Source organism: Ptychodera flava, chromosome 10 (genome assembly GCF_041260155.1).
Source record: "Ptychodera flava strain L36383 chromosome 10, AS_Pfla_20210202, whole genome shotgun sequence".
NCBI lineage: Eukaryota > Metazoa > Hemichordata > Enteropneusta > Ptychoderidae > Ptychodera > Ptychodera flava.
Window position 1 is genome coordinate 5,654,977 of NC_091937.1, and position 27,483 is coordinate 5,682,459.

The window sequence follows — 27,483 nt, forward strand, 5'->3', positions numbered from 1 at the left end:
GATTTCTTCATCTGTATGAATGGTTTTAAGATCAAGAAGTCTTGTTGAATGATATTGTGACTGCGCACACAAAAGATCCCTTGATGCGTGAATAATTATTCCCTTCAGAGCTTTTTAATAGATTTGTATGTATTTGTGTATATCAGGTAAATGAAAGAAGCATTTTTGGGGGCTCAGCAATTGTCCTGAAATAAAGCTACTGAAATAAAGCTACTTTCTGTTTGGTTGGTGTAGTTTATATGATATCATCGGTGCTGATAATGTCACCACCCAAGTAGCATATCCAGCAAACACTGAAAACAACTCTATTGCCATCTTTTTACCAGTAAATTGTCCTACCAGACAGTTTTTGGATGGTCTTTTGTATGACTCTTCCAAATCATGCATAAAGACTGGACTGCTGGATGCTTAGTTAGAATCCTGAATTTGTCCCCACTCGTGAAGGGTGTCACACAGATGGCATTTCATTTCTTGAATAGCCTGGTCCAACCTCCAGTGATTTAAGGTACAATGCACCTCAGGGACTAATATTTGGACTCTCAAACTTTTTCAAGTCTTTTCTGATCTACCATCCCTTGTAGGGGCTCATTTTAAAGCCCCTTGAGTAAAAACTTTATGTTTTTTGAAAATCGCAAATTACATTTTTCTCCGTAGAGTTTACACCTAGCCTAGATTTCTTTTCCGTCCGCTTCCCTCCGTACCTCCGTCCCACTACCTGTTGGTCTTGAATAGTTGTCCAAATTTTCCATTCTGGTTAGAGTCGGTAGTGGGGACGGAGCTACGGAGGGAAGCGGACGGAAAAGAAATCTAGGCTATGTACACCGGAATGGCAGCCATATTAGTAGATCTTGGGTACGGTAATTTGTTTCTGTAGTTCCAAAATTCGCATGGTGACCCTGATTTTTATTTTTTATTTTGAAAGTGAATGGTTGGAAGATTGCGTAAGGAAAATTTGAGCAAAAGTTGAAGTCTTTCACTTTTGAGATGCATAGTACCTTAATAACCAGGTTTTGTTCAAAAAATAACACAAGTCACTGATTGAATGTGATGCAACTATATAATAAAGGTGCACAATTATTCCAGGATTAGTTCAGAGCTCAAAAATAAGTAGGATCAAAATATAAATTTTTGAGGATTTTCATTATCAACTTTATTCATCCAACTCGGCACCTGAAGGTACTGAACCCCTCCCCCACATCTTCATCCCAAATATACAAATGGGAAATTCCAACCGAAAGAGTACTGTAACTGTGAATGTAGAATTGAAAAGGCCTGGCACAATAGTTGTATACTTTTACCTTCTTGCATGCCAAAGCAAGGATGCTTAGTACATCTAATTATAAACTTAATTGAAATGCTGTGCCCAAGAAATTCTATGTACAACTGCAAAAGTGCAGATAGCCGTGAGAACGTACTTTCAAATTTTCAAGTTTACAGACTGTGTGATGTTAAAACATGCCCCTCACTGTACCCAAATAAACAGGCCAACAAACCATTCCAGTTATCTGCCACAACATTCTTCAATCACTGCAGAGTACCTCTGTCATTGGCTGATTGCAAACGCTGTTTTTCATGTTAACATAAAGCAAATTAACTGTAAACTGTGTGTTGTCTAAATGTAACAATGTAACAGTGATTTGAGGGACAGATATTTCTGGGCACCCTTTGGTCAGATGAGACACAGATGTAGAAAGTATGAACTTTAGTTCAAAAGAGAACAAAAGCAGTGGAGAAAGTGCTCTGCATGGAGAGTGTTTCCTGCTGAAGCAAACACTGAGGAATAAACTGTTGGTCTTGAATAGTTTTCCAAATTTTCCATTCTGCATTCTGGTTAGAGTCGGCAGTAGTGGAAGGGGTCAGACATCAACAGTGACCAGTGTGATGGAAATGATGTTAGGCGTGATAACCCCCTGGGACACTTGACAGAATTATCATCATGCTGACTTGTAGCTATCAAATTGTAAGCCAATCTAGCCTCTGGAATGCAACTGTTATGGTTACAGTTAGTAAGGGGTCAAACGTAAAGTTTACATTCGTGAGAATTATAGCAAAATTTTTCTTCAGGACTTCAGTGGTGAAAAAATATTCCACAAATTTTGAAGGAAGAAACCGACAAAGTTTTGATTTTGTTCTAATTTCTTTTAAAGCTTTCTTGATTTACCCTCACTTTGTGAGAAGTTGTTTGCAGTAATTTTGTGTGATTTGTTTTTGTTTGTCTTTATCTGTTTTTACCATGTGATCAGAGTTGGACTGGAATTTGTAGACTATATATTGACAGCAGTTTGTGAGATATTTAAAAAGTTCTAACACTATTTTGGTGAATAAAAGTAAAGAAAAGGAAAATCACACAAAATCGTTTGTCAGAAGAAAATTCATGAAAATGATGTTGGTTGGAAAAAAAAATTATTGATATAGTTTCTGTGTTGTATGTATTTTTGAAATTGCTACAGGCTTGCATTGGGAATTGGTATAAATTGATTATACACTATAGTAGCATTATCAGTTTTAGTGTCTTTAAGTGTGAACATTCAGAGTAGCATTGAAATGTTGGAAGTTCTTATGCAGTTGAATATCAGCATTCAGTTTGTTTGGAAATTGTGCCGTTCAAAAACAGTAATCAGCAAGCCAATCATAGCTGTACAGACTATGGACAAAAACTGAACTAGTTACTTTTGCACAAACATGTGATCAGAGTTGGACTGGAATTTGTAGACTATATATTGACAGCAGTTTGTGAGATATTTAAAAAGTTCTAACACTATTTTGGTGAATAAAAGTAAAGAAAAGGAAAATCACACAAAATCGTTTGTCAGAAGAAAATTCATGAAAATGATGTTGGTTGGAAAAAAAAATTATTGATATAGTTTCTGTGTTGTATGTATTTTTGAAATTGCTACAGGCTTGCATTGGGAATTGGTATATATTGACATTACACTATAGTAGCATTATCACTTTTAGTGTCTGTAAGTGTGGAAAAACTTTCAGAGTAGCATTGAAATGTTGGAAGTTCTTATGCAGTTGAATATCAGCATTCAGTTTGTTTGGAAATTGTGCCGTTCAAAAACAGTAATCAGCAAGCCAATCATAGCTGTACAGATCACAGACAAAAACTGAACTAGTTACTGATGCACAAAGAGAACCTGGATTCAGGTTTCCCGGTTTGTGGATAGTGTTTGTGGAACCAAGAATTTCTGGTGAATGTGATTGTAACATTCTCTTTTTGGATGTAAACTTTAGCAGGTGTCCCTGATTTTGTAGCTAGCCAGCTGGTATCACTGACAAACATCAACAGCCAGAGTTGGTTCATTTGGGATGCTGTTCTGTACGCAGTTTCCCTTCAGACCAGTATAGCTCTGTGGAGAAACAAGCAATAGTGCATTTGAAAAAGGCTGCTGGATTCGCTTGCAAGTTTTAGAACACTGTCCTTAGGATAGCTCAGCTGTAAGTACCACAAAGAGAGCGTGGAGTGCGTGAGTGAGTGAGAAGTTAAGCATGTTGGTGGTAGATGTAGTTTATTAGTCTCAGTGTTTCGTGTAGTTCAGTGTGGTGTCTCGGTGTCAGTGAAAGGAACATGTAATTTGCAGCTTGGAAATATGCGAGCAATTTGTGTGGAAGATTTACAGTTGCAGAATGAGGCACAGATTTGTAAAGCATCCCATGTTGTCTTCATTCACAAGTCTTGGTCCTGCAGACATTTTGCTGTCTGTATATAAAGCAGCAGAACTCATTAGAGAGCTCCATAACTCATTAGACTGCTCCACGGTGGTAGATATATTTGCAGTTTGTGTTCATGTTTTTCTCGGTCAGAACAACAAGTATTATATCGGTTCACCAGAATGCTTATTCAGCCATCAGTCTGGGTTACACATTCCTTTGCTGGGGTGCTTTGTCAATGTCTGTATCAATCAAATTTAATTAGAGTACTACTTCATTGTTACCAGCCAAGTACCTCGATAATTTTTGTTCTTGACATTGCTGTGGAAAATTCTTTTTTATCTGTTCCATTGTCATGAATTGACTGCTGTAATTTTCCCTGTTGGCCAAACATGGGAATATATTCAACAAGAGATGAAATACTTGAATATAAATTGCACTGCACAACTGTTTTGAAAGTTTTATGGTTCGGAAAACATGAGATTCATGCCAAAATGAACAAACGGAAATTCCCATTTGCCAGTAGCGACAGAACCCGGCATAAAGTTATGCCTTCCGGTCACAACATTGATCTGATATGAAAATTTTCCTCATAAAGGCAACCACCACTAGCAGTCGACATAAAATTTTATGTTCATTGGAACATATCGGCAAATGGAAAGCTATAATTTGGCAGAGATACACGTGTCCAAACCAGTGAGATGTGGTATCTAATAGCAGATACAGCTGTTCATAATCTAATTACTGAGGGTCTGTAACCTGCTCACCCCTAAATCCTAGTTGGAATGGTCGGTTTTGCGACTGAGAATAATGCAACCGTGAAGTATGTAGATATTCTATAGGGAGGTAGAATTGATAAGAGTTCATCACTGACTAAGTATGTTCATTGGAGTCGTTTCTGAATCAATTGATGGCGATCTTTGTTTTGTTGTATAGACATGCAAATTTAGTTTGAGTGCTCTGGATATCTGCCCTTAATTTGATATTTGAACAGATATTATAGAGTGAAGTACTGTGAATGCATATTGTCATTGTTGAAAATTTTACAATTATCAAACTCTCAGTGTTAGAATATTTTGAAGTGACTGCTGCATTTATTTATACATTTATTTAGTATAAGTAGACAAATGTCATCGGATGAGACAGTGAGAGAGAGTTGAAGATTTATGGAGGAGACATCTCTGAGTCAACAGAGTGGTTTTGACAGGATCCAGTAGGGAAAAGTAAACAAGCAGAATTGCATGTAGACAGTCAGCTGTGTCTGCCAATGTAGACTGTTGTCCCTCAGTGCTGCATTTGAATCAGACATTTTGCACCTGTAAAGCAATATAGTCTGAAGGCAACTACGAGGGTTATGGCAGGGCTGTAGCAGGATAAAACATCATTCAGTGATCTGTACGGTTACTCCCATTGAACATTGTCATTTGCCGTAGCATTTCAGAGTCACAGAAAACCATTTCATAATGATAATGATAATGATAATGACTTTATTTCACCAGTAAAAAATGTGTCAACATTACTGATGGGGACCAGGGAAGTAGTTCTAGTGGAACTAATCAAGTCCCTGGCCCAGAATTCATACAAATCATGATATCATAGTAATATAGTTTGCCATCCTTTTCAAGAAGTACATATTACATTTCAACAGCGAGGTGAAAACAAATAAAAAACCAAAAAATACAGAGATTCACTATTCTGAGTTCAAAAGAAAATTTTTAAGTGAGGAATTAAATAATTTCTTGATTGTACAGATTTTATCGTCCTTGGAATTTCGTTCCAATGCTTAGCAATAGAATAATATATATTATTTTGAGTTAATTTTAAATTTTCCTTTGGAATAACAAAATTGTCGCCAGTAGAAAAACGTGTTTCATATGTATGTGAAATTGATGAAGCATAACGGTCTAATGAATGCCCATAATGACCAGTTTTTAAGTCAAAAGCAAATATACAGGTCTGAAACTTACAAAGTTTATAAACATTGAGAATTCCAAGTTGCTGAAACAATGGAGCACTGTGTGTAATGTTACTAGAAAAAGTTATCAGTCTGACCACTCTCTTTTGTAATCTAAAAATCCTGTCTAGATAGGTTTTATACGCATTTCCCCATATTTCAATACAATACATTATATGAGGGAGAATAAAACAATTGTACAATAACAATAAAATTGATTTTGGAAGATAATGACGTAAATATGATATAATATTTAAATATAATATAAAATATGATATTTCTTTACGATTTGTGTTAAGGTCCTTGCCGAGCTTCTTTCCAATGGTTCCTGTTTAGATTGTTTTCCAGTTATTTACTATACTAAGACTCAAATGGTGGAGATTGTCACTGCAGTTTTGTATTTTATTTTTCTAGAAATTGTCATTTATTCACTGAGATGAAAGCAGGCAAACTGTTGTGAGTTACTTTTTGGCAAACTATCAAGTAACCGTGGTTTTCAAAAAGTGTGATGTCTCATCCTCTTCCACCCAGCCATAGCAAAGTGGTGATTATTCTACATGTTTTGAATTGTTCCTTATTTCAATGATAGTGAAGGATAACACTCTGAACTGAAGTGACAGTGAAAGTGAGTGTGTTTTCTTTCATGTGCAATAGCCACTTAACCCTGTGACTGCAATGGTTGAGTCCAAACCCATTGTTATCAACAGTGATTGTGGATCTGCTAACAGAGAATTGGGGGTTAATAGGGTACCAAGATTGTTAGATCTTGTGCAATTACAGCCTGGCATTGCATATCACATCAGTGCTAAATGAATATGCATATCTGTCTATGGACTTCAAATGTATGAATGGGAATGGTGGAAAGTATCATTGACATTTGCCAAACTCAATTCATCATTTAACTGTAAGAACCCTTTCATAATTTAAATATGTTATGCATATAAATTATTGTCACATCACGGTTCAATTCTATAAATTCCAGCAACTGCGAATCTAGAAATGCTCTGCTGTGTTGCCATAGTTTCCTCATCCACAGTAATATAACTTCCTGCCTATAACTCCAGTGAAATATTCACTCCCATTTTGATAGATCAACGTACGATCATGTTGACATTTTCTGTAATCTGTGAATTTTATGGATTAGATGGCGGGGAACACTTTTCCTTTTCACTCGATAAATCATGTTTATCCTTAAAGTAAATCACCGAGTTAGCTTTTCCGCTTATCTTGTTTGTTGTGTAATGATCTGTAAATTTTGTCCATGCAGTTATCAGACCCTACTTCAGCTTCTGGATAGAGCCCCAATATCTATACAGTTGTCACGTACAAGGTATTTCAGTTGGTCCATTTGCAGCAATGTCTGTTAATTTTACACAAGCATCACCAAAGGTTGACTCCGTCAGTAACGAACCATTACTTTTACCTGACGTCAAAAAATACAAGTCTAGGTTGTCAATGGAAAGTGAATTCAAGACTGAACGCATTCTCCACAGTATCTTAGAGTGTATGTTATCAGCTAAATTTGATCTCTCAAATCTTATTTAGTAAAACATGGCTCATCTTTTAACTCCCCTTTAAAGTGGTCGAAGTGTGGAACTTCTCAAAACTGAACACAACTTCATTCATATGTTTGTTTGAAAGGCCCCCAACATTTGTTAACTTTAATTGTTACACCCTTCCCTCTGAAGTGGCCAACTTTTTGTCAAATTTTTAGTGTCTTCCAGATACATGGCTTTCCAGAGTTATTGAAACTCATATCTACACTATACTCATGGTAGAGTCATGCATAGTTCCCCTCATTTTATGTGGAACTTAGCCCACACATAAAGTTTAATCATTCTGTACTTTACATTCAAGGCTGATCAGTTCAGTGTGATCGAAATGTTTGACTTGTACCTGTGTAATAACATGACTTGAATGACATGCTACTGTCTTGTTGTTTTCAAACCGGGCTGATAAGGACAATGACCCCATCCAGTCACTCAGTCATCGACAACATTTTAATATCTCATTGACATTCCGTGATGTTGTAGCTTCAGATGAACCACAACCTGTCTTTTAATGGCAACAACAGAGTTCCATCGGCCAACACGCAAGAAAAACTGCACTGGTAAAGAAGGCGAAATCTTCGTATGAAATTTCAACAACCAACATGATATTCATCACGGTGTTTTGGCTGTGTATGCAAAACATCTTTTTTCGCACAATGGTGGTATTTGAAAGAGTGGAACTAGATGCATTCACAACTGAATAAGCCAATCAATAGCTGTAGGTTATCTCATTCTAATGAGCTTGTTTATACCACCTTTTATTCTACCAGAAAAAGAGGACCTTTGTTTCATCCAATTGCTGTCTGTTGATGTCTGTCAGTGCTACTATAGAGAGCTAACAATAGCGCAGAGTAATTCAATGCCACTCTGTTTTTGAATTGGTGAGCATTTAACTTCAAGAAACATTGATCCACCAATGTTTTGCTTAACATTTCATGCCATAAATATGGTTGAGCAACATTTTATATGCTGTGTTAGTGAGGAGACACAGATATTATAATAATTTGATCAAAGTTTATGGCTTTTTTTAATTCCTTGATGTGAACAAGCTAACATGCTACAGATGATGAACACACATCGCGGCAAACATTACTTTCCACAGCATGGTGACAAACAGTGGCTTATTAAGTTTACAAGCATACTCCCCAGATATAGTCAAATATACTGTTGTTTACATTCTGCATTTTGTCTGTCTTTTTCTTGTCTTGGTGGAGATTTATTCACAGTGTCAAAAGGTATTTGTAACCATGCAAAGTGCTGTATTCAGTCCTCTTGGCATGTTTTGTATTTTCTGTCTGTTTTGTTTTTGTGAACATTTTCTATCAGCCTTAGCACCATAATGAAGTAATTTGTTGATTGTAAGCACTGTTGTATTTGCAAAGGAAGAATTTCTTTGATGAAATGTTTTAAATAATGACCAAATTTGCAAGAGTGCTAATAGAAATATCCGTAACTCTAAAATTTAGCAGTAATATGTTGGATTTTGAAATCCCAAAGTTTGCAGAGTCAGAAAGTCAGTCCAGTATATACAAGCAATGATGACAACCTTTGTCTGCATCTGGTGAATCCAAATTCAACATTTTCTATGTCAAAGTACAATTTGTTTGTCTCACTTACAAACAAAAGATGGCTGGAAATGTAATTTCTCTCTTTGTAATTACTGCTCACCAGCAAAGGACAAGGATCTCAAGTTCAATAACAGGACATGGTGTTAATCTTTTAAGCACACTGATAAAACAATAGAGATTATAGAAATCTATTCATGCAAATTGTATGCAAATATTAACACCTTAATTAAATAGTCCTTCTCCCACACAGATCTGCTTATTATTTTCTGTAATCTTGACCTGTTTTGAAACTTAAAATGCCTGTGGAAAGATCACTTGAAAAGAACTTTCAGTATGTCACAAGAATTCTTTGATACATTTTAACACTGAAGATTGTCAACTGCAAGTCTAGTCAGTGTTTGAAATGTATGAAGTCATGTGACCAATCTAAGTTTACCACATGACCTTGGTTAAGCATACCACCCACCCACTCAGTGTGTACGACAGGTCCATGTGTGTGACAGCACTATCTGCAGTGGACACCCACCTCTCATATTCCTGCCAATTTTTGGAACTAAGTGTGAACTGTATCTGAGAGACATTGGAGTTTTTGTCAGTTTGGATCTGCCTGGAAATAGAGTCAAATGTAAGTAGACAAACTTCTCAGTTTGAAGTGTTTTTTGGAGTAGCTGTCCCTGTGAGGAAGTTTGTCTGACAGTTTTAATAGCTCCCTTTATGTCAATACAATTAATCCACCGTTTATGTTTGATGATTAGACTTGGCAGTCATTTGAACTTTGCGATAGAAATTGAAGCATAATCAGGAAAACTGTCAAAAGAGAAATGAACTGGATAACTTGTCGTTTATTGAATGTGTGCATGTGAGAGGGACAGACCTCACAACCAGACTATTGTGGATTGTGTTGTTGTGGAAGTGAGATGACGTTTGTAAAGCTTGATAGATTGGGAGACACACATTGCTGATATAAAGGCCCTGGATGTCGTTACAAGAAAAACTTCACTTGGATGCAGTTCTGGAAATAGGCCAAAGAGCAATGAACAATGTGCTGGATTGTTTTGTAAAATATGCGGTTGCTCAAAGACAGTCATTTTGCAAGATTAGGCATCTGATACTTTTGGTTAGGCGCACATTTCTTTCTTTTACCAGGTTATTTTTATTGTGTTGTAAAGTACATGGGTAATTATGCTCAGATCATGATGCTCAGATGTTTATGTAATCATGGTTGCGTAATGACAATTTGATAAAGAAATCAAGAATTCATTAAATTTATTCCATCAAGTCTATTGTCCTGTAAAAGCATGGGACATCCTCTGAGTACAGGAGACTGAAAAATTTGCCAGACTTGCATATATAGAGTTTTCTTGTTGATGTGAATGGATGGCTGGTTGAAAGCAGAATTTCCCCGTCTTCGAGTACCAATACCCATGATTGATGAAGCTATCATGGCTGCATCAGGGATTATTTCAGAACCAGTTGGCCTTGCAACTAAATAAATATACAAACTGAATCTTGCAGATCTTACATAAGAAGCATTTCAAGAGATTGTCATACTTTCAATTTTCAGAACAGTTTATTCAATCAGTTTGAAAGTTTATCAAAGTGGCTTACTTCAGGTTCTGATAGGCATGAAGCCATGATACTGTGGTCACATTCTGGCCCAGTGCTAGTATGATAGCTTTGTAATTGTACTACACATATTCAGGGCCCTGGCAGTAAGCATATGCTGATTCCCTGGCCCCTAAACTCAGTGAGTACATTCCAGACATACTTTAATGTAATATAACTGCACACTGCATTGTGGGGCTTCACCGTTTCCTTTACACTATATACACACATACACATGACTCGGGTCACATAGGCCTGTATTTATGAAAACACTGGCTTCGAGGCAATGTGGTGAATTTGGATTTCCTATCATACTGCCATGGAAGTAGAGGAAAATTTGGAGCGAGAAAAACGAGGTAATATCTGTGTGTTGTACTTTGTATAACATGTATGGATTAAATATCCTGGCAATGACTCATCTGGACAAAAAATATAAAACTTAAATAGTAAGTGTGATTTCTACAATGTAAAGAGGACAGTGGTGTGTGCTTGACAGAAGTTTTGTATTTTGTATTCAACCCTTTGGTGAACACAAACCCTATGTGTACCTCCATTTGTCCTCAAAGAGATTTCTAATGGTGACCTTTGACCCAAAGGTTAATTGTTACATTGCCATTACTAGCTGTGTTGTGTTTAAATTTGAGCTTAGCTCAGGGTGGGAGAGCCAGCTACTGAATTACAGAGTTTATTGCACCAAGGTCACAGATTTTCCTCTGCGGAAGCTACATTCAACATCTCATGCCTTCATCAGGAGCGGTATCCAGAATTTTGAGGTATGCCTTTTTCTTGAGATAGGTTTTAGACCATTTTCACACCTGGCTTGGAGACCACTTTGCCGCCAAGGGTGTTTGTGTTTGTTCTGAAGTTTACAGGTGTATGCACATTTCAACATGGCTGATGGCTGCTTGAGTGTTAGCTTTGAAATCCAAATGAATGTTGGCAATTCTACGGCAAATATTTCCAACTGAAGCTTTCAGTTGCTAGAATTGATACTGTGCAGTCACTTAGAAGACATACGCTCACTGCAAATTTGGAAACAGGGATGGCTTCATGAATGCAGTATCAGGTTGCAGTCACTGAAACCTAGCGTGCAAGAATAAGATTATACTGTGCACACACATCAAGCAGAGAAATCTTGACTACGCAAAGGCTGTGCTTGACAGTTCAGTGCAATCATTAAAGTTGTCAGCTTTACTGTCTGCTAGAGCCATATTTAGCATTTAATTGGTGTGGCTTTGATTCGAAAGTGTCCATAGATCTAATTTGTATTGAAGCTGCTGAGCCAGCATTGAACATCATGGCCGCAAGCCAAGTTTTTGATATTGAAATTTGGTGCTCAGATTATGCTTAGAACGAATCTAGGTATGCCTTGGCTGTGAGTTGCGCCAAGCCATTGTGCATCTTTGAAGCAATTTCTTGCATCACAGGGTTGACAGTTCCATTTGAGAAAAAGTCTTATCAGTTGTAACTGTTTCTTATCTCACCATTTTACAAATCTTGAATGTGGGTTTTATGTTGAAATTTAATCCTAGTTGGTTGATTCTTTCTGAAGTTGAAAGCATGTACAAATATTTGCACTGCTTGTGTTGAGATTCTGTAAAATTTTTGATTTAAATCATGCAGTTTTCAGGTGCCAAAAAAATGTGAGAGAAATGCCCAAATTTAAAATTCCCAATTGAATCGGTGACCTTGGATCACATTTGAACATCCCTGTGTATGCCGTAAAAAGTGACAATTTTGTCTGAAATCTCATCTGATGGAGTGATGATAAATTGTTGAATCAAAAACTAACCCAGATGAAGTTTTGGATTTTGCTAAAACTAGAACTTCAAATGGGGCAGTAGTTGGGGATTCAGGACAGGTTAGGGGATGAAGCAGGTTGGAGCCTGCTGTGATAGACAGATACAAACAGAAGCCTGGAGAATACATGCGAAAATGCAGACATCATGATACGCAATGAGGAATTGAACAAGAGGCTTTTTCAAGGGAGCATGCAAATGTCCCACTGTTACATTGAGGTAGCATTGTCGTTAATGAATGCAGTTGTCTGGTCACTCTCTCTTTCTCAGTATGGATGTATTTGAAATGCTGACAGGCAAGGCTTACACACAAGTCATATCCTTTGCACGCTTTGTTGAATAGTCCAATGCTGCAGACTTTATTCACGTTCAGAAAAAAAAAGTGGTTGTGTAAGCACTCAAGTGCAACAAAAGCATCCTTTAGATGTTTCTGGTTACCTGCAATGGTGTAATCGACATGTTTCTTTGCCGCTTGTTGTTCCTTTTCATTTGATGTGGTGACGGCGCAAAGTTTACTCAAAGTAAACCTCCTTTCAGTGAGTGGATTCCCCATTAAATATTGTACATTCCAGTCAGAAAGGAAAAATAACCAAACCCACACAAATAACAAAAGGAATCTCTCTCTCTATGGGTGCAAAATTTCTCTTACATGTGATTTTACGAATTCATTATACTCTGGGACAGCATGTCAACTTTGCTTGATTTCAAATATTCCAAACTTTGTCCATGATTGAACCGACGTCAATTATGTATCAGTGAATGTGTATGTATTATCCTTTTTCAAGAATAGTGTCTGTCCGAGGTGTATGTGGACATTTGGGAGCTTATTGAAAATGTTGATTTGCTACTGAAGTAAAAAACCGACTTATAATCAACCTGTTTGTACATCATGAAAATTGCTTACAAAAAATGCTGTATTGGGTCAGTAGTTCCTGTCTTCATAGCAACAGGCTGAATTCAAATTTTAAAATTTTAATTTTTAAAACCATTTTTTGAAAACACTGAATGTTGGTAGCTACAGTTAGTTGATAAGATGTTTACTCAACTTTTCTGATAGTCACTTGGTCAACAAAAAAGATGACAGTACGTTGCACTTCGTTGACACTTTTTATTCAATATTCTTGTAGGTTGCTTTAATTACACAGAAGTTAAATATTTTAAATTGATTTAAAAACTGAAGTCTCGTCAAACATATTCACCCATGTACACCTCCCCTGAGTTACAAAAATGATGTGATGTTATCAGCATTGAATATTACATAAAACTAGCAGGAAAACCAATGTTTGTGTTTGTTTTGATAATTGGCACATATACCAAAAATGTTAAATTCTTTTTTCCTTACTCAATTGAAAATATCTCTGTAATTATGACATGTTGATATTGTTGAAACATATCATTGCATGTTTTGTCTTCAGTGATTGCAGCAATTGTAAGTTGGTGCAGGTATGCAGACTTGAGACCATTTCCAAATGACATCACTGAATGATTTCCATTGTATCTAATGACAACAGACCCTTGTGCTAAGCAGTTGTATTATTTGGAGAATTAACTTTGTAATTAGTTCCCATTAGAAGTAAGACATTTCCGGTTGCCCTGACACAGATAGTACAAAAAGGTTTTGTTTGGATGTATTCCATTAGATACCATGGATGGGGGCAAGGATTATTCATAGGCATCTGTCCATCCTTCAGGAAGTGTACTGCAGTGGATACCCGTATAATCCTGTAGGCAGGAGATAGGTTCCTATAGTATGTGGAAAAAAAGTCAAGTAACTCGTTGTGTAGCAGTCATCTGTTTCGCATATATTTTTGAGAAAATTGCTTCAAGGATTTGAAAGGGCTATATCTGTCATGGAAAATGTTTAAATATACATACTAGAATGGTTTTAGACTCAGTTCAGAAGATATTCAAGATTTCTTGTTGACTTGAGTCAAACATGGAATCCAGATTGAAATATTCTCAGATAACCTAGTATGAGAATTATAAAAAAAATCAAATTCAACTTTGCAATGTTTTGTTGTATTGGTAAAAGAATGGTAACACAACATAGTATGTGTGTGGAATTCATTTTGAATGATGATGTGTCATATAGGATTTTCAGTGCATTGATATCATACAACAAGTGAGCTGTTAAAAAGTATCGAAGCTGGTGATATACTCTGTGGTATGACGGTCTTTCAAAGCTGGAAATAATTCTCTGTTTGCATGGCATGATACATGTATGTGTCTTGTGTCTTCCTAGCAACCAATCCTCTGGCTTGTTTGTTTCCATGGTGATCATTTCATCAACACTGATTTGTTGTTATAGATCTTCTGATATACTACTCATTGAAAGAGAATTTGAAGTGACTTTGCATTTCTAAAATGTGTACAGTACCTCTGTGCAGCATAATGGAAATGCAATACAGCCATGATTGGCAAGATAAGTCATACAAAATGTATCTTGTGCTCTTTTGGCAGAAAATTTAATTTTAAGTAGTTTTTCTGATATTTCCATGCAGGATGTAAGTAAGTTTATGAGTATTATTGAAGTTACTGAAACAGTTCAGTGTCACTCTTTGAAAGACATTGAGACGATACCTCTCATAGCAAAATTACAGTTGTTGGTTTTGAAATTTTTGTTGTCCATTGGCATAGATACATCCGTAATTAAATATTCTATGTACGGACAAAGATAGGTCTCTGGTGTTACAGTAACCTTCATAATGTCTTCATTGGTATTTTTTTTCCAGAAACAAAGTACATTGTCTATGTCCCATCTCTAAAGTATGTGAAAGCTCAAAGTATTACCCTTGCAAACATATTTCATTATGTACAAGATGCCATGTTATTGTTGACAACTGAATTTTTGTGCAGACTAAACTTCAGTTGCAAACAATAGCATTATACATCAGGCACATACAGGATTAAAATCTTGATATTTCCACATGATGTAGGGAGTGGAACAAGAAACTATATTTAACAGAATACAAAAAAATTGGAAAACAAATCAAAAGTTATGACAAAATTGGATTCCGGGAGTGGAACAAGAAACTATACTTAAAAAACAAAAAAATATCGGAAAACATCAAAAGTTATGACAAATTGAATCACTAACATAATATATGTATCTGAATTGTGAATAATAACAATGGTAATCGTTCTATATGTTTTGTTCTGGTTATAAAATCCTGATGTCCTTGCAGACTGTCAGGTATGAACATGTTCATCGGCTGTAAAATTACTTAAGATGAAAGGAAATGAAAATAGTCTTTTCTAAAGATAGCTGTACAATTCTAATAATTCTGCTGTTCAGCACTGATATGGTAATCCATTGATAAAATATCTTTGATAAAAAAAGACCTGGATCTAATCCTACCATTGATTTGTCTTACTTTAATCCTCTTCCTTCTGAGTTTCAAAGTAATGAGTGAGTTGCAAAGTTGAAAATTATGTCAGTATCATCAAAACAATCAAGAAAGTTGTTAGACTGCTTCTACCACATCTTGTAGAAACTTGTATAGTTTCAGCATATTGTCAGAGCTGTGAGAGAAGTTAATGAAATTGTGAAGTGAGATTATTCTATAGATTTCTCTCAATACACAGAGCAAATGTTTTCATTCCACAAGTGTTTGCTAGGTGGCTTGGATTGGCAGGAAGAGAGCAAGACTATTGTTATGGCAATCTCAGATAGGATTTTAATTCCAGGCTAGCATTCATACAAAAAATGTTTTTGAATGGCCAGGATCGATAAAGATGATAGGATGTACACTGACCATGATTTGCTTTTAAGTAGTCAAGCAACATCTTTCTTCATTGTATCAAAAAGTGATTTGTGTCAAAGATAGGACACATAAAAAGTCGATATCGGCCAATCAATAGTTTACCTCAATGCTAGCATTGACAGAAAGGTCTGTATATTGTGTTGTCATGTGTGAACTTGGATGAGATATTCAGTCTGCCTGTAATGACATCTATCACTGGTATAGGGTAATTGATTTTTGAACTTCAGAACTTTTATGAGAACAGCATTGAAGTTCAATTAATTTGATTGCCACATTTTATTAGGTTTGAATCCCAGTTTTAATAGTTAATTCGTGATAGTATTGTGTCTCATGGATTAAATTATGTATGTGTATGTGATATGGTTGATGTGGACACTTCATAAATTGTAGACTTTTCTCTGCTGAGTTACTTGCTGTTGGTATAGTCTATTGTTTATAAATGTGTACAGAGGATTGTACAGAGCTCAAAATAAAATGTATAGATGCTAGACTACTGCGATTGTTTTCGTTGTCAGACATATCATGTCAGTAGGAATTCATTGGTGTGAATTACAACAGTCAGGGTGTATCTTTGTCACCGTAATAAAAGTCAATCAGGCGATGATACTGAACTCATTGGTAAGACATCATTGCCAGTTTTGCTGCTTTCAATTCACTGTTTCTATGACAATTGCACTTTTCTGCGTGCTTGTTCACATCTTAGATATCAGTCTGAGGGACTCCATTGATATTATCTTTAGGGTATGGCTTGTTCAGTTTTTGAAACCTTTTCATGCCTGGTGTACATTCCCCCGTATGTTTGTTGGTAATACACCCATGCCAAACCACAGCTATTCACTTCTCTTATGTAACATCTGTGAAGCTTGACCTTGTAGTGTCAAATCTACATAAATGCAGCCCTCCCTCCTTGTTGCAGGCAGTAAACCAGCCAAAAGGTCTGACTCAAGCTGTGTCATGAATTGTAGATTGAAACCTTAGGCATCAAAGCATTCTGCAAGGCCTTTTCACGCTTTATACTGCCTTTGTTGGCAGGTTCTACTTGAAACCATGGAGCTCTTTTTAGTAGCTCCATGTTGAAATCCACGCATCCTGTGAAACCGCAGGCCTAATACTGAAATCACCAATATTCTAACAGGTGAAATGCAATGCTAGGATGTTCACAACAAGGATCCAAATTGTTGATTTGTTGTTTACATATATTCCAACATGGTATTTTTATGTATCAGCCATATCCCTGTATGTTCAAATCAGTACATGTTAAAATCTGGCTACATGTATGTTCCTAATTTAGTTTAAAGTTTGAAAAAAGCAGTGCTGGATAGCTTATCTTCAAAGCATGTTTTTTGCTTGTCATTGAGGAGGAATTTCCATAAAAACTGTCGGTGAACCATAAATTAAAATCTTAAGTGAAAAATGTATATCCAAGAGCAATAATATTAAAGAAGAAAAAATTCATGTTTCTAATGCAAACATTTATTTATTTTGCCAAAGGCACTTTTACCTTTACAGCTAAAAGCAGTACTGCTCATTCATTTTCACTGGTTTTTAACCCTAAACACTATAATATCTTATCTGGTCTGTTTTTCATGTCAGCAAATGTGAATTATATCATTTCACTATGTGAAATACGGTATTTCACTGTTGTGCATTATAGCTAGAATTCAAAAGAAATAAAGGAAAACAAAATGAGCGGACACTTATCAGCTGCTTCCAGGCAGAATGAACAATTACAACTAGGGAGCTGTTGACCTTTGACCTCAGACAGGCATTGAATGCAATGCACTGGGGGCTATACTGCAACGCCAAAATGTCTAAGTAACGGTTTGAAGTTGGAAAGGTTGTGCAAAATGGAAATGTTATCAGCTGTTATGAAGGTTAATCTGAATATTTGCATGAATTTTTGATTGCAACAGTAACTTTTGGTTCTCTTCATGAGAGGGTGTGCGTAATCTGAAGCAAAGATTGTAATCTGTTAAGGTGTAATGGTTTCATAGCCTACAGGGCCACTGCAAATCACATTAAAAAGCTCGTCAGAAAAAAAAAACCCTGCCATTAAAGTGAAAACAGCTGGCTGATTTTGATGTGTTATTTGTGCTGCTACATTTGCAATGAAATACTGTATTCGACAATTCCCAAATTCGCCTTTGCCACACCTTGTGCGGTTGGAGTCTGAGACCATTGATTTTGAAGACATTTTCATGGAAAAACATATCAGAGCTGATATGCTTTATCCCATCCTACAAGATATTTCTGTAGGCATGACATAATTATTTTAATTATTCTCCACAAGTACTTTGAGTAATAGGATAATTCGGAGTTGCATTTGACCAGTGTTGGTAGTAGCAACCAGTAATGACAGAAAGTAAAATATCCACTTATGACACTGAACCCACAAGCAAACTTTAAGTAGTAGTTCATATTTCATACATACACTTTCTGGTAAAAAAGATATTTGGCAAATCTCAACATGTTGAATGGGAAAATATTTTCCTTTTTATTTGGGGCTGAAAAGTTTGTACTATAGCTAAATATAGTACATGTACTTTATTGAAATAGTGTAATGGCACAATCTTTTTTTCATACAAATTATGTAATGCGTGGTATCTCCAAGTAATCAGAAGGAGATTGTGGACATCTCTTGATAACTGTTTTGTAATAAAGGATAGCTACTGTCAAATTACAGGAAGAGCAAGCATCAAGGGGAAGTTATGTGGACTACAAAATCTGTGTGAAAGCCTTGACAATGTGCAAGTCCTTCTTTTAAACTCCTTATTGTCAGCACACTTGGACAACTCGCTCTTTCCAATCAAAGATGAATGGTACACAAAAAATTTGAGTATTGCTTCTGTTTATCTGTTTGGTATTTGAAATGCAAGAAATTCTCAAAAAGTCTTATCATGCAAGCTCTGCAGATTTGTTACCGTCTTCATATGTACGTCATTGTGAAGTGTTATATATTTTGAGTCATGAAATTTACCTATACAACATGATTTTTAGCCATCTTAGGTATAAAAAGCCATGGTTACCAGTACAGTAATAATTTAGAATCTGTCCCAATGATTTACTGATGTTTTCTTAATCCAAATCCATATTTCAGATCATAGCCAGAGGTATATGAAGTATTCATCAGTTATAATATTCAACACGTACATCTTACTATGAATTTTGCTTCTAAAAAGCCTTCACAATATTAAAAACTGGCAGTAAAACAGGATTTATTTATGCAGACTTATGAAATGACGGCAAAGTGTGCAGCCATGTGGTAGTCAATAATAAAGGTAGGCATATCACGATTGATATGCAAAGTTGTCCTCAGAAACTTTTGGCGTGCTACACAGTGATTGATGAGAGGTCAACGAAGTTAATGCACTGATAAAACCAGAAATGCGATTTTTTACAGCAAGTACCTCGGTAGCTATGGTACCCAGACATACAGTAACATGTAAACTATATCATAAGTGTGGTTGTAGTGAATTATGCCCCCATCAATTTGTTTGCATTTGTGTATATTTGTTTGTCCATTCTTTCCTCTCACTTGGTTGCAGCGGCAAGTGGCCAGCTCCCTCAAGGACCACTTACATGTCAGTGTTCTCCACAAATGAAAATTAAAGGCGGGCGGCTAATTAGCATATGTATTTGCAAATATTTGCATACAATTTACATATCACCAGGGCTATTCACAAGGCACTCCAGTGATGAGATATACTTCTGACATTCAATATTTTTCTCCTTTCAGCAGTGATAACTGGCAAGCTATACAATTTATTTTTAAATTTAAATCCTTTTTATTTACATTAAATAAATAATAAAACATCAAAAGTGAAAAAAAAACATTGAACTAATACAAACAATACACAATTTAGTAAATATATTGCACAATTCTTGACCGCGGACATCCGGGAACTTGCGGATTTTTACGTCATTTTTGCGTCACACTGCCGTGAGAACAAATATTGAAGTGTGGATTTTTCAACATTTACAACAGTATTCAAAGTTTCAACATTATGTCAATGATAAACACTAAGTTCTGTACTTTGTCACATAATTTCTGCATTGTTCACTGTCCTGTATAGTCAAATCCCATTTCACCTCACTCGCGTGCGTGAGGTGAAAGTGACGTCACTCCGCGGTCAAGAATACCAACATGAAAATTCAAAAGTAGGCCTACATGAGAAGTAATCAGTGTTCGAAATAATCGGTGGCAAATGGTGGCACGTTTTCATGTGACCCTCTGTTACTATATGTTTGTCTGTAGCCGGATTGGTAAAGCCATGAACGTCTTTTTTTTACGTCCATGACAAGTTGACACGGGACTGAATAATGCACTAAGTTACAATGCGGAGTCAGCGGAGCATGCCTGCAGAGAAACATACGTTGACTTTAAAACTCAATTCATAATAAAGGGAGGCCCGAAAAAAATGATACCAAGTATTTCCAAGAGAAAGATTTGAAATTTCATCGACTCTTACTTCGGCAAACGTACAAAACTTCGACAACTGCGCGGCGTAGGCTGCATGCATGTTTGTGTGGAGCACGCTGGCGCACTAGATCTCGATCACACGCGACCTTTGAACTATACAGTAGGCCTACAGAACCGTATGTACGGTACATAGCTGCTGTATTCGGATGATCACACGAATGATGATTTTAGCTCGTGCAGTTTCTTTTTACTTCATTTCATTGTGCCTTTGATATTTTAAAACGGTCACGGATTTTGAAACTTGATCAAACGCAACTGCTTCTCAAAGTCAATCGAATGTATCCATGCAAGTTACGAATGCGTGACAGGAAATGACACACATGGCTTCAACGTCATGTGGACGTACACGGATCTCAAAATGGCTAACTTGGCTCGGATACGCAACGACCTGAGCACGCGAAGTACCATACTTTTTGCATCTGATATTTTTCTCAACCAATCGTACGATTTTAGCCAGATCTGATCGAAATCACTTTTCCTGACCTTCGGATCCTTACAAGTACGAGACATTGGCGGCAATGGCAGTTGACAATAGCATAGATGCTTTGACTGAGAGTCCGCTGGCAAAAAATGCAACACCGAGCCTTCGAGTGTACCGTGTCTGTTGTATGAAATGGACGGTGTCTGTACGGTACGGTCGGCAGCTAACACATTTCAAGCTTTTTGAATTGAAGTCTTAGCCAGTGTTCATCGGCACTACGGCCGTTTCACACTTGAAAAGCTTGCTGAAATAAGAGCGTGACAAAATCGCCGCTGAGAAACATAGGTCTTCAACCACATTTACTAAAGAGTATCGGCGCCGGCGGATATGAAACAGGATCGGGCGAAAAAAATAAAGGATCGGGGCCGTCGGGGCCTGGGGAGAACATTGAGGATTGCATGCAGTCGCAAAAACAACCGACAGATGTGTGAACGGTCCCTCTTTATTACACGACGTTGTCAGTTGCTGTCATTTTATTCAATAGGCTTTCAGATATTGTTCGGACAACTGACTGTGAAAACAGTTTAGGCGACAGAAAACAAAGGTGGGCGGGCGAGATTAAAGGCGGGCGGGCGAGATTAAAGGTGGGCGGTGACAAAAAGAAGCCGGGCGCACCGCCCGTCAAAAACCCCTTGTGGAGAACACTGCATGTACACCCAGCATAATCCAGAATTAAGTTTCATCCCCCTTGTTCCCTCGTCTACTTCTCCGCTACCAGTCTAATCTTAATTGATTCCATCCATTCAGTCACTCTCTTTTCTCTCCACTCTGTGCGTCCCACTCTGGTCCCATTCATGTTTTGAGGCACTTTCTCTCCAAATGGATTTGTTCAACCTCTGGAATACAAGATGTAAATCTTGAGTATTATGTTTAAATGGTTTATGCAGTCTATAAGAATTTTATGTCCTCAGTTTAAAATTTATTAAAGCAGGAGTTTGTGCTTTGCCAATTTTATTGGCAGCTGCATGTATAGTGTACTGGCATTTATCGCTAGATACATTACTTATACTGTTCTTAGAATGAAATGGTGTACAGGCAGTGTCCTTAAAGGCAGACTGTTTTGATTTACACAAATCCCCTGTACATCTGTTATGTCAAAACTGCTGTTGTTTAAAGTGAAGTTTATTTACAGGGAAAAAACCATTTATGACTGGTAAAAAAACTGATTTTATCATCAAATATTGCTATGGAAACATTCACCACAAAAATTGATGATTTTTGAACTCTTCTGTTTTGTGTATTTTGTGATCTGAAATATGCAAAATAAGCCATGGAAGAAATCTGTTGATAATGTGATTTGAAAACTATCGGTATGTGGAGTGTATTCTTTGACTGAATTTTGTATTCAAATTTAATTCAAATTTGATATTTTGTAAATACCTTAATGATTTAAACAGAGATTTTGTAATTTTTACAATATGCAATGGTGTCTCAATCAAAACTTTGTAATTGTCAAACTCACTAAATTATACTCTTACGATTCCAGCAAAGCAATAAGAAGTTACATATTCACATTTGACAGTTGAGTCTGCTGTCAGCCCTTCTTTGTTTGATTGATTGATGTCGTGGTAGTTGGCATATCATTTATTATTTTATCTACAGAGAAAGCCACAGTGACTATTCATATATGAGAATACTCTATATGCTCTCTGCACAGTAGATGGGCTGTTCCTTTAACTCTGTATAAAATATGGAGATTACAGCAGTTGAATATTACCATGGCGATTCTGAAGGATTTAATCCTAATCAGCTGGTATGTCAAGAATGACAGATGGACATGTGTCAGATATCTCCACTTGAAACGTGTTATTTATGAAAAGAAAGCTGTTGTGGCCGGAACTCTCCCAATAATTACTGAGATTTGTCCTCCATTTTCGGATTATAAATTATTGAAGGCCGCAGATTACACACAGGTCAAAGAGAGGTCAACATGTGGACATCTCCTGGTAGCAGGGAAGGGGTGTGCCGGCAGTGAACATTTCCGGTTTACTGAGAGATTTGATGGTTGCTTTGATGTAATGTTCCAAAAACAGCTGTGCTGTACCAGCATAAAGTTTAACAATAATGAATATATGTGGAATAGGTAATGTTTGTGGTTAAATTGAGTTGTTCATGTATATATTGTTGGTGATGTTACAGTTGTCTTTAAAGTTTGATTGGACGTGTGTGTTTTCCACTGTGAAAAGGATTGTAATGAAATTACCTTGTGTAAGTACACCTTTATCAGTTATTCCAAAAAGTGGAAACAAAAACGAGGTACTGAATATTTATGCAGTGGCTGCTCACATTAGTTGTACATATAATAGTCTGTCCATGTGCAGTTTTGTTTAGGGAAATATTGCATCACTTACTGCAGTGTTTAAAGATGCAGCTTGCCCTGTAACCTTTGTGGATTATATTTCTATACTGGTATTATTTCGTACCAAGTGTATACTTGTCACAGAAAACAGGAAGTTTGAACCAAAAGTTACTGATGAAAGTGAATAATTTCATGAAAGTAATGATATTTACCTTCTATTATATAAACACACACATGAATGCAGCAAGAAAGATAAAAAAGCTATGAAAATTAGTATTTTAGGGTTTGCATAGCTTGTGGTTACAGTGGACATACTACCTCTTGTAGGATGGAATCTTATATTGTCCAATATAGAGTCTTAACGTTGACAACTGATTTATGTTGTTGTTATTTTAGAAGACGAGAATGAGAAACCAATACATCATGTGATTTCATCCTTTCCACAGATTGAAATAGCAACAGAGATGTGTCACATCATTGACGGCAGTTACTTGAATGTCGAGATTACAGCCATTGCTTCAGGGGTTGATTCTTAAACACTTAGCATTGTGTTCCAACTATGTTTGGAAGGAATTATGAAATGCAAATTCATCTCTGATCAATTAGTGCAATGATGTGAGGGAGATACCAAGATTGGTGACAACTATACCTGCGTGGCTTCGGATATTTTTTCCAGCAATTGTTACAAAACGACAACAAAATTCACAGCAGTTATAGTAGTATGAAGCGGAAATCGCAAATTTATAAACTAATATTACCTGATGAATTGTCTTTACAGGAATCATGGCATTGAAATAACTTAGTTTGTTGTTTTTTCCTGTCGTAGAGGTTTTAGTCTTCTTTTCTTACATGAAAAGTCTCATTTGAAGGCCATATTATCAGAAATTCTAAAGGCAGTTTGTTAAATTATTTCAATTCGTTGAGTCTTATCAAATGCTTGAACTCCATGAAAGGAATTGGTATTTTAATTCTGGCTTGATGCGTTTGTTTTGGTTTCATCGTGCTTTCAAGCTCTCTGTGGATATTTTCACAAGTTGTGTGGCAAGGTACAAATTATACGTGGGAGGCAAGATTTCGGTGTCAAGACGCGACAGTACTCACGTTAGCAGACAAACAAAACAAGCTTATAATGTCTATGTTAACCAAAAAAAAAACTGTACCCATCTATGCCTGTACATGTTCAAAATTCAATGTGATGTAAACATTTCAGTGTAAGAGAAATGAATGTGAATCAACATCCCGTCTGTATGCGGCCTGTTTAGACTCATGGGACTCATGAAGAGAGTGTTTAGTAATTCCAACCATTCTCAGGAGATGAGATCGTCATTCAGTCAAGAAAATCTCATCTTTTTTTCATGTGTGTTAATGACTGTGTACCATGGTCATTCGTCAAGCTGCAATTTTTACGAATCCCTTCAGGTGCTCCCGAGACAGCTTGAATGCCATCGTTTCAGTTTTCTTCTCCTTTAGAGTTAACCTGTAGTTATTGCCTGGCAACAATAGAAGCTGGACCTTTTCCATTTTCTTCATCATTCAAGGTATCGCCAAGCAACCAAGTGCGACATCCTTTAATTTTCTTTTGTCAGATGCAGTAGTTGTTCCTAAGCAACCAAATTGGTAACATCCTGTTTTAGTTAGGTTGCCTGAATCTTGTTGTATTCATGAAACAAAAGATCACAGCCTAGTGTATCTATCCCTTTCATGCAATTTTGAAGTGGTAGGGTCTAACTTTGCATAGGAAAACAATTGAATTGGACCAAACCATGTTGGTGAAAGGGTGAAATGGAATGGAACCCATCCGTCATCATTATGCATGAAACATGCCAGTGTCCATTTTGAATTGACAATTGCCATGGGAACAGCGATGGAGTTCTTTCTCTTTAGATCAAATATGTCGCCAAGAGACATAATTAATTCTCAGTAGATTTTCATGAAAGACTACAGACATCACTAATGCTAAGCTGAGATTAGTTATCAGCATTCATCCCTGATAGAATCTTGCCAATGCTCCATCGCACAAGTCAGAAATTTTGTTGGACTTTTAAAAATCATTTTCTCGGCTGGTAATGCTTATTTTGTTGCTGCATTGATTGTAATACATTTCAAAATGCCACATATTGTACAATATTGCTAGAACAACAGGGTCTATAGTAAAGTACTATTCAGAATATTTCCATTTAACAGCAAAACTCCAGTAGACTGAAGGTATTACATCAGTGACATTCCACATAAATTACTGGTAAACTGTCCTAAACACATCTTGTATATTTAAGCAGTAAAGCACACCCAGCGATGGTATACCATGAGATTTTGACCCATTCAGCGCATATGCACGAGTGATAGCGAGTGCATATATGAAGTGAAGTGGTCAAAATCTCGTGTTATAGCGTCGCTGGGTTTGATTTATCGCTATTATATCATAACGGTATATTGAAATTCTAGCTTGGAATGTCAAAAAAGGATTTTTGCTCTTACCAAAAGCTCACACGTGTGCTAACCGTGTTATATCACGAATATGCCAAAGTTCTTTTCACGTCTCGACCAATCAAATCGCTGCATTTGCGTCATCAGTATACTGGTATGATATAATACATACCCAGTGTTTTCTCTGTATGTACACTGAAGGGGCAATTTCTGCCCCATTCATCAAAATTAGAGAGCAGACTTGACATTTTAGGGAGCAGAAACAAAAGCAAATTCACAGGTCACTACCGGTACACTGTGTGCTAGTGTCGCCATCATATGGGCGTATTTGCTTGCTGTGTTTTGTGCGCAATTTTCGCGCTGTCAGTAACTTTTAAAGGACAGAAAATGGCTCGAAATGCACAATCTGCGCAATTGCGCAGTCGAGAGAAAACCCTGCATACCATTATATAATAATACATCATACAAAATACAAATGTAATACGATGTGTACAAGACATGCATACATCATATTCAAAATATAATAGCTTGCCCTGACATGATTTTTAAACTCTAACTGCAGAGAGAAAACACCAAGGTGTGATTTGATGTCTGTACCTCTCTGTCTAAAGCATCTGTAGTCAGTAACACTGATTGACATTTATCTCCAGTTATAATCAATATGTCAATTAAAATCATTGGAACAGTCACTTCGGCAGATCTTCAATTTGACATCAGATCCATTTGAGTCCAAGTGAATTAACTCTGTGTTGTGATGATGGAAGATTACCTCTCCTGCAGAATCTCCAGAAACATGATAAATGCTAAAGTTTGTGACGGTTCAATGGATTGAAATCTACATGTTCACCATTAGGTTTCAATAGAGTGAAACCTACAAGTTCATCATGACAGTTCAATGGATTGAAATCTGCAAGTTCATCAATTCAATTCTGTATGCTGGCAGTGCATTGATTGAGTTGTGACCACAGTTAATATTGTTAAACACACATCCATCAAACTGTAGTGACCCAGTTCATTGCCAGAATCTAGGTCAACCTGTCAACTAATCCAACTTCAACTGTGTTGAATATTACAATGTACAACACTGTTAGTTTCCCAAAGGGACTGGCATTGTCTTTGTTGCCATGGTAGTGGTCACTGTTTTTCTGTTTGAATATTGTTGTTTTACCAGTTTTGTGGATAATCTTTTCTACCTAATCTCCTGAGATCTGTGAGCCTTCAATAACCATATATCATTGACCTTTTGCAAGTTTTACCCACAATGAACTTTGACCTCACCACAAATCAAAACATTGCAAGAAGAACACAAAAAATGGTGTATTCCACAAGCCAGTTTGTGTGTTTTCACACTCTGTGAGATTTATACTGCGTTTGTGATATGGATATCTTCAAGTTCAATTTGTATTGTAATCTTGGTGATAAATTAATCATTTCTATACTGTAAAATTTTAATATATGCTTAAAAAGTTTCTACACTTAGCCATGACATAAGCATCTAGAAGTACAAGTACATCAAAATTTGTTGTAATATCATTAAAATAACCAAGCTTTTATTAATTGGTAAGTCACTTACATTTGCATGAAATTTCATTCATTTTCATTGGCAACGTTGCTCTGTAGTAATATACATGTTCATTGTACGGAGGAAAACAAGAATATTGTAAGTTTGTGAGCTTTAGCCAGAAAGATACCAATTGGAAACCCGCGATAGTTTAAAGAGATTTTTTAAATTGATAACAATTATACATGTACAACAAAAGTTTTATGAAAAAAAGAGAAGAAAATATGGCTAGCCATTTAGTGTGATGCATGATGGGAAAAGTCTGGCCTATTTCTGTATTTGCAATGCTGGACAATAAAGATGTAGGTGTTTATAAATCCCTCTCTGATGCTGTAGGTTTTATT

At 36.5% G+C, this 27,483-nt stretch overlaps 1 protein-coding gene across 23 annotated transcripts in view; it reads left to right on the forward strand.

Annotated features, from left to right (window-relative positions):
- LOC139141848 (dystrophin-like) overlaps positions 1-27,483 on the forward strand; it is a 281,115-nt gene that overhangs the window by 42,846 nt on the left and 210,786 nt on the right. For 2 of the 23 annotated variants that reach the window (XM_070711578.1, XM_070711584.1), the window contains exon 1: positions 9,185-9,351. The exons of 9 other annotated variants lie outside the window; for them this stretch is intronic. Coding sequence is in view for 3 of the 14 variants with exons in the window: in XM_070711566.1 (XP_070567667.1) it covers positions 10,651-10,687 (37 nt within the window). In the remaining 11 variants the exon portion in view is untranslated. Of the gene's footprint in view, positions 1-3,270; positions 3,442-9,179; positions 9,352-10,536; positions 10,688-10,955; positions 11,105-27,483 lie in introns of those variants that run through there. 12 more of the 23 variants (XM_070711571.1, XM_070711574.1, XM_070711579.1 and 9 more) reach the window with 10 other exon arrangements.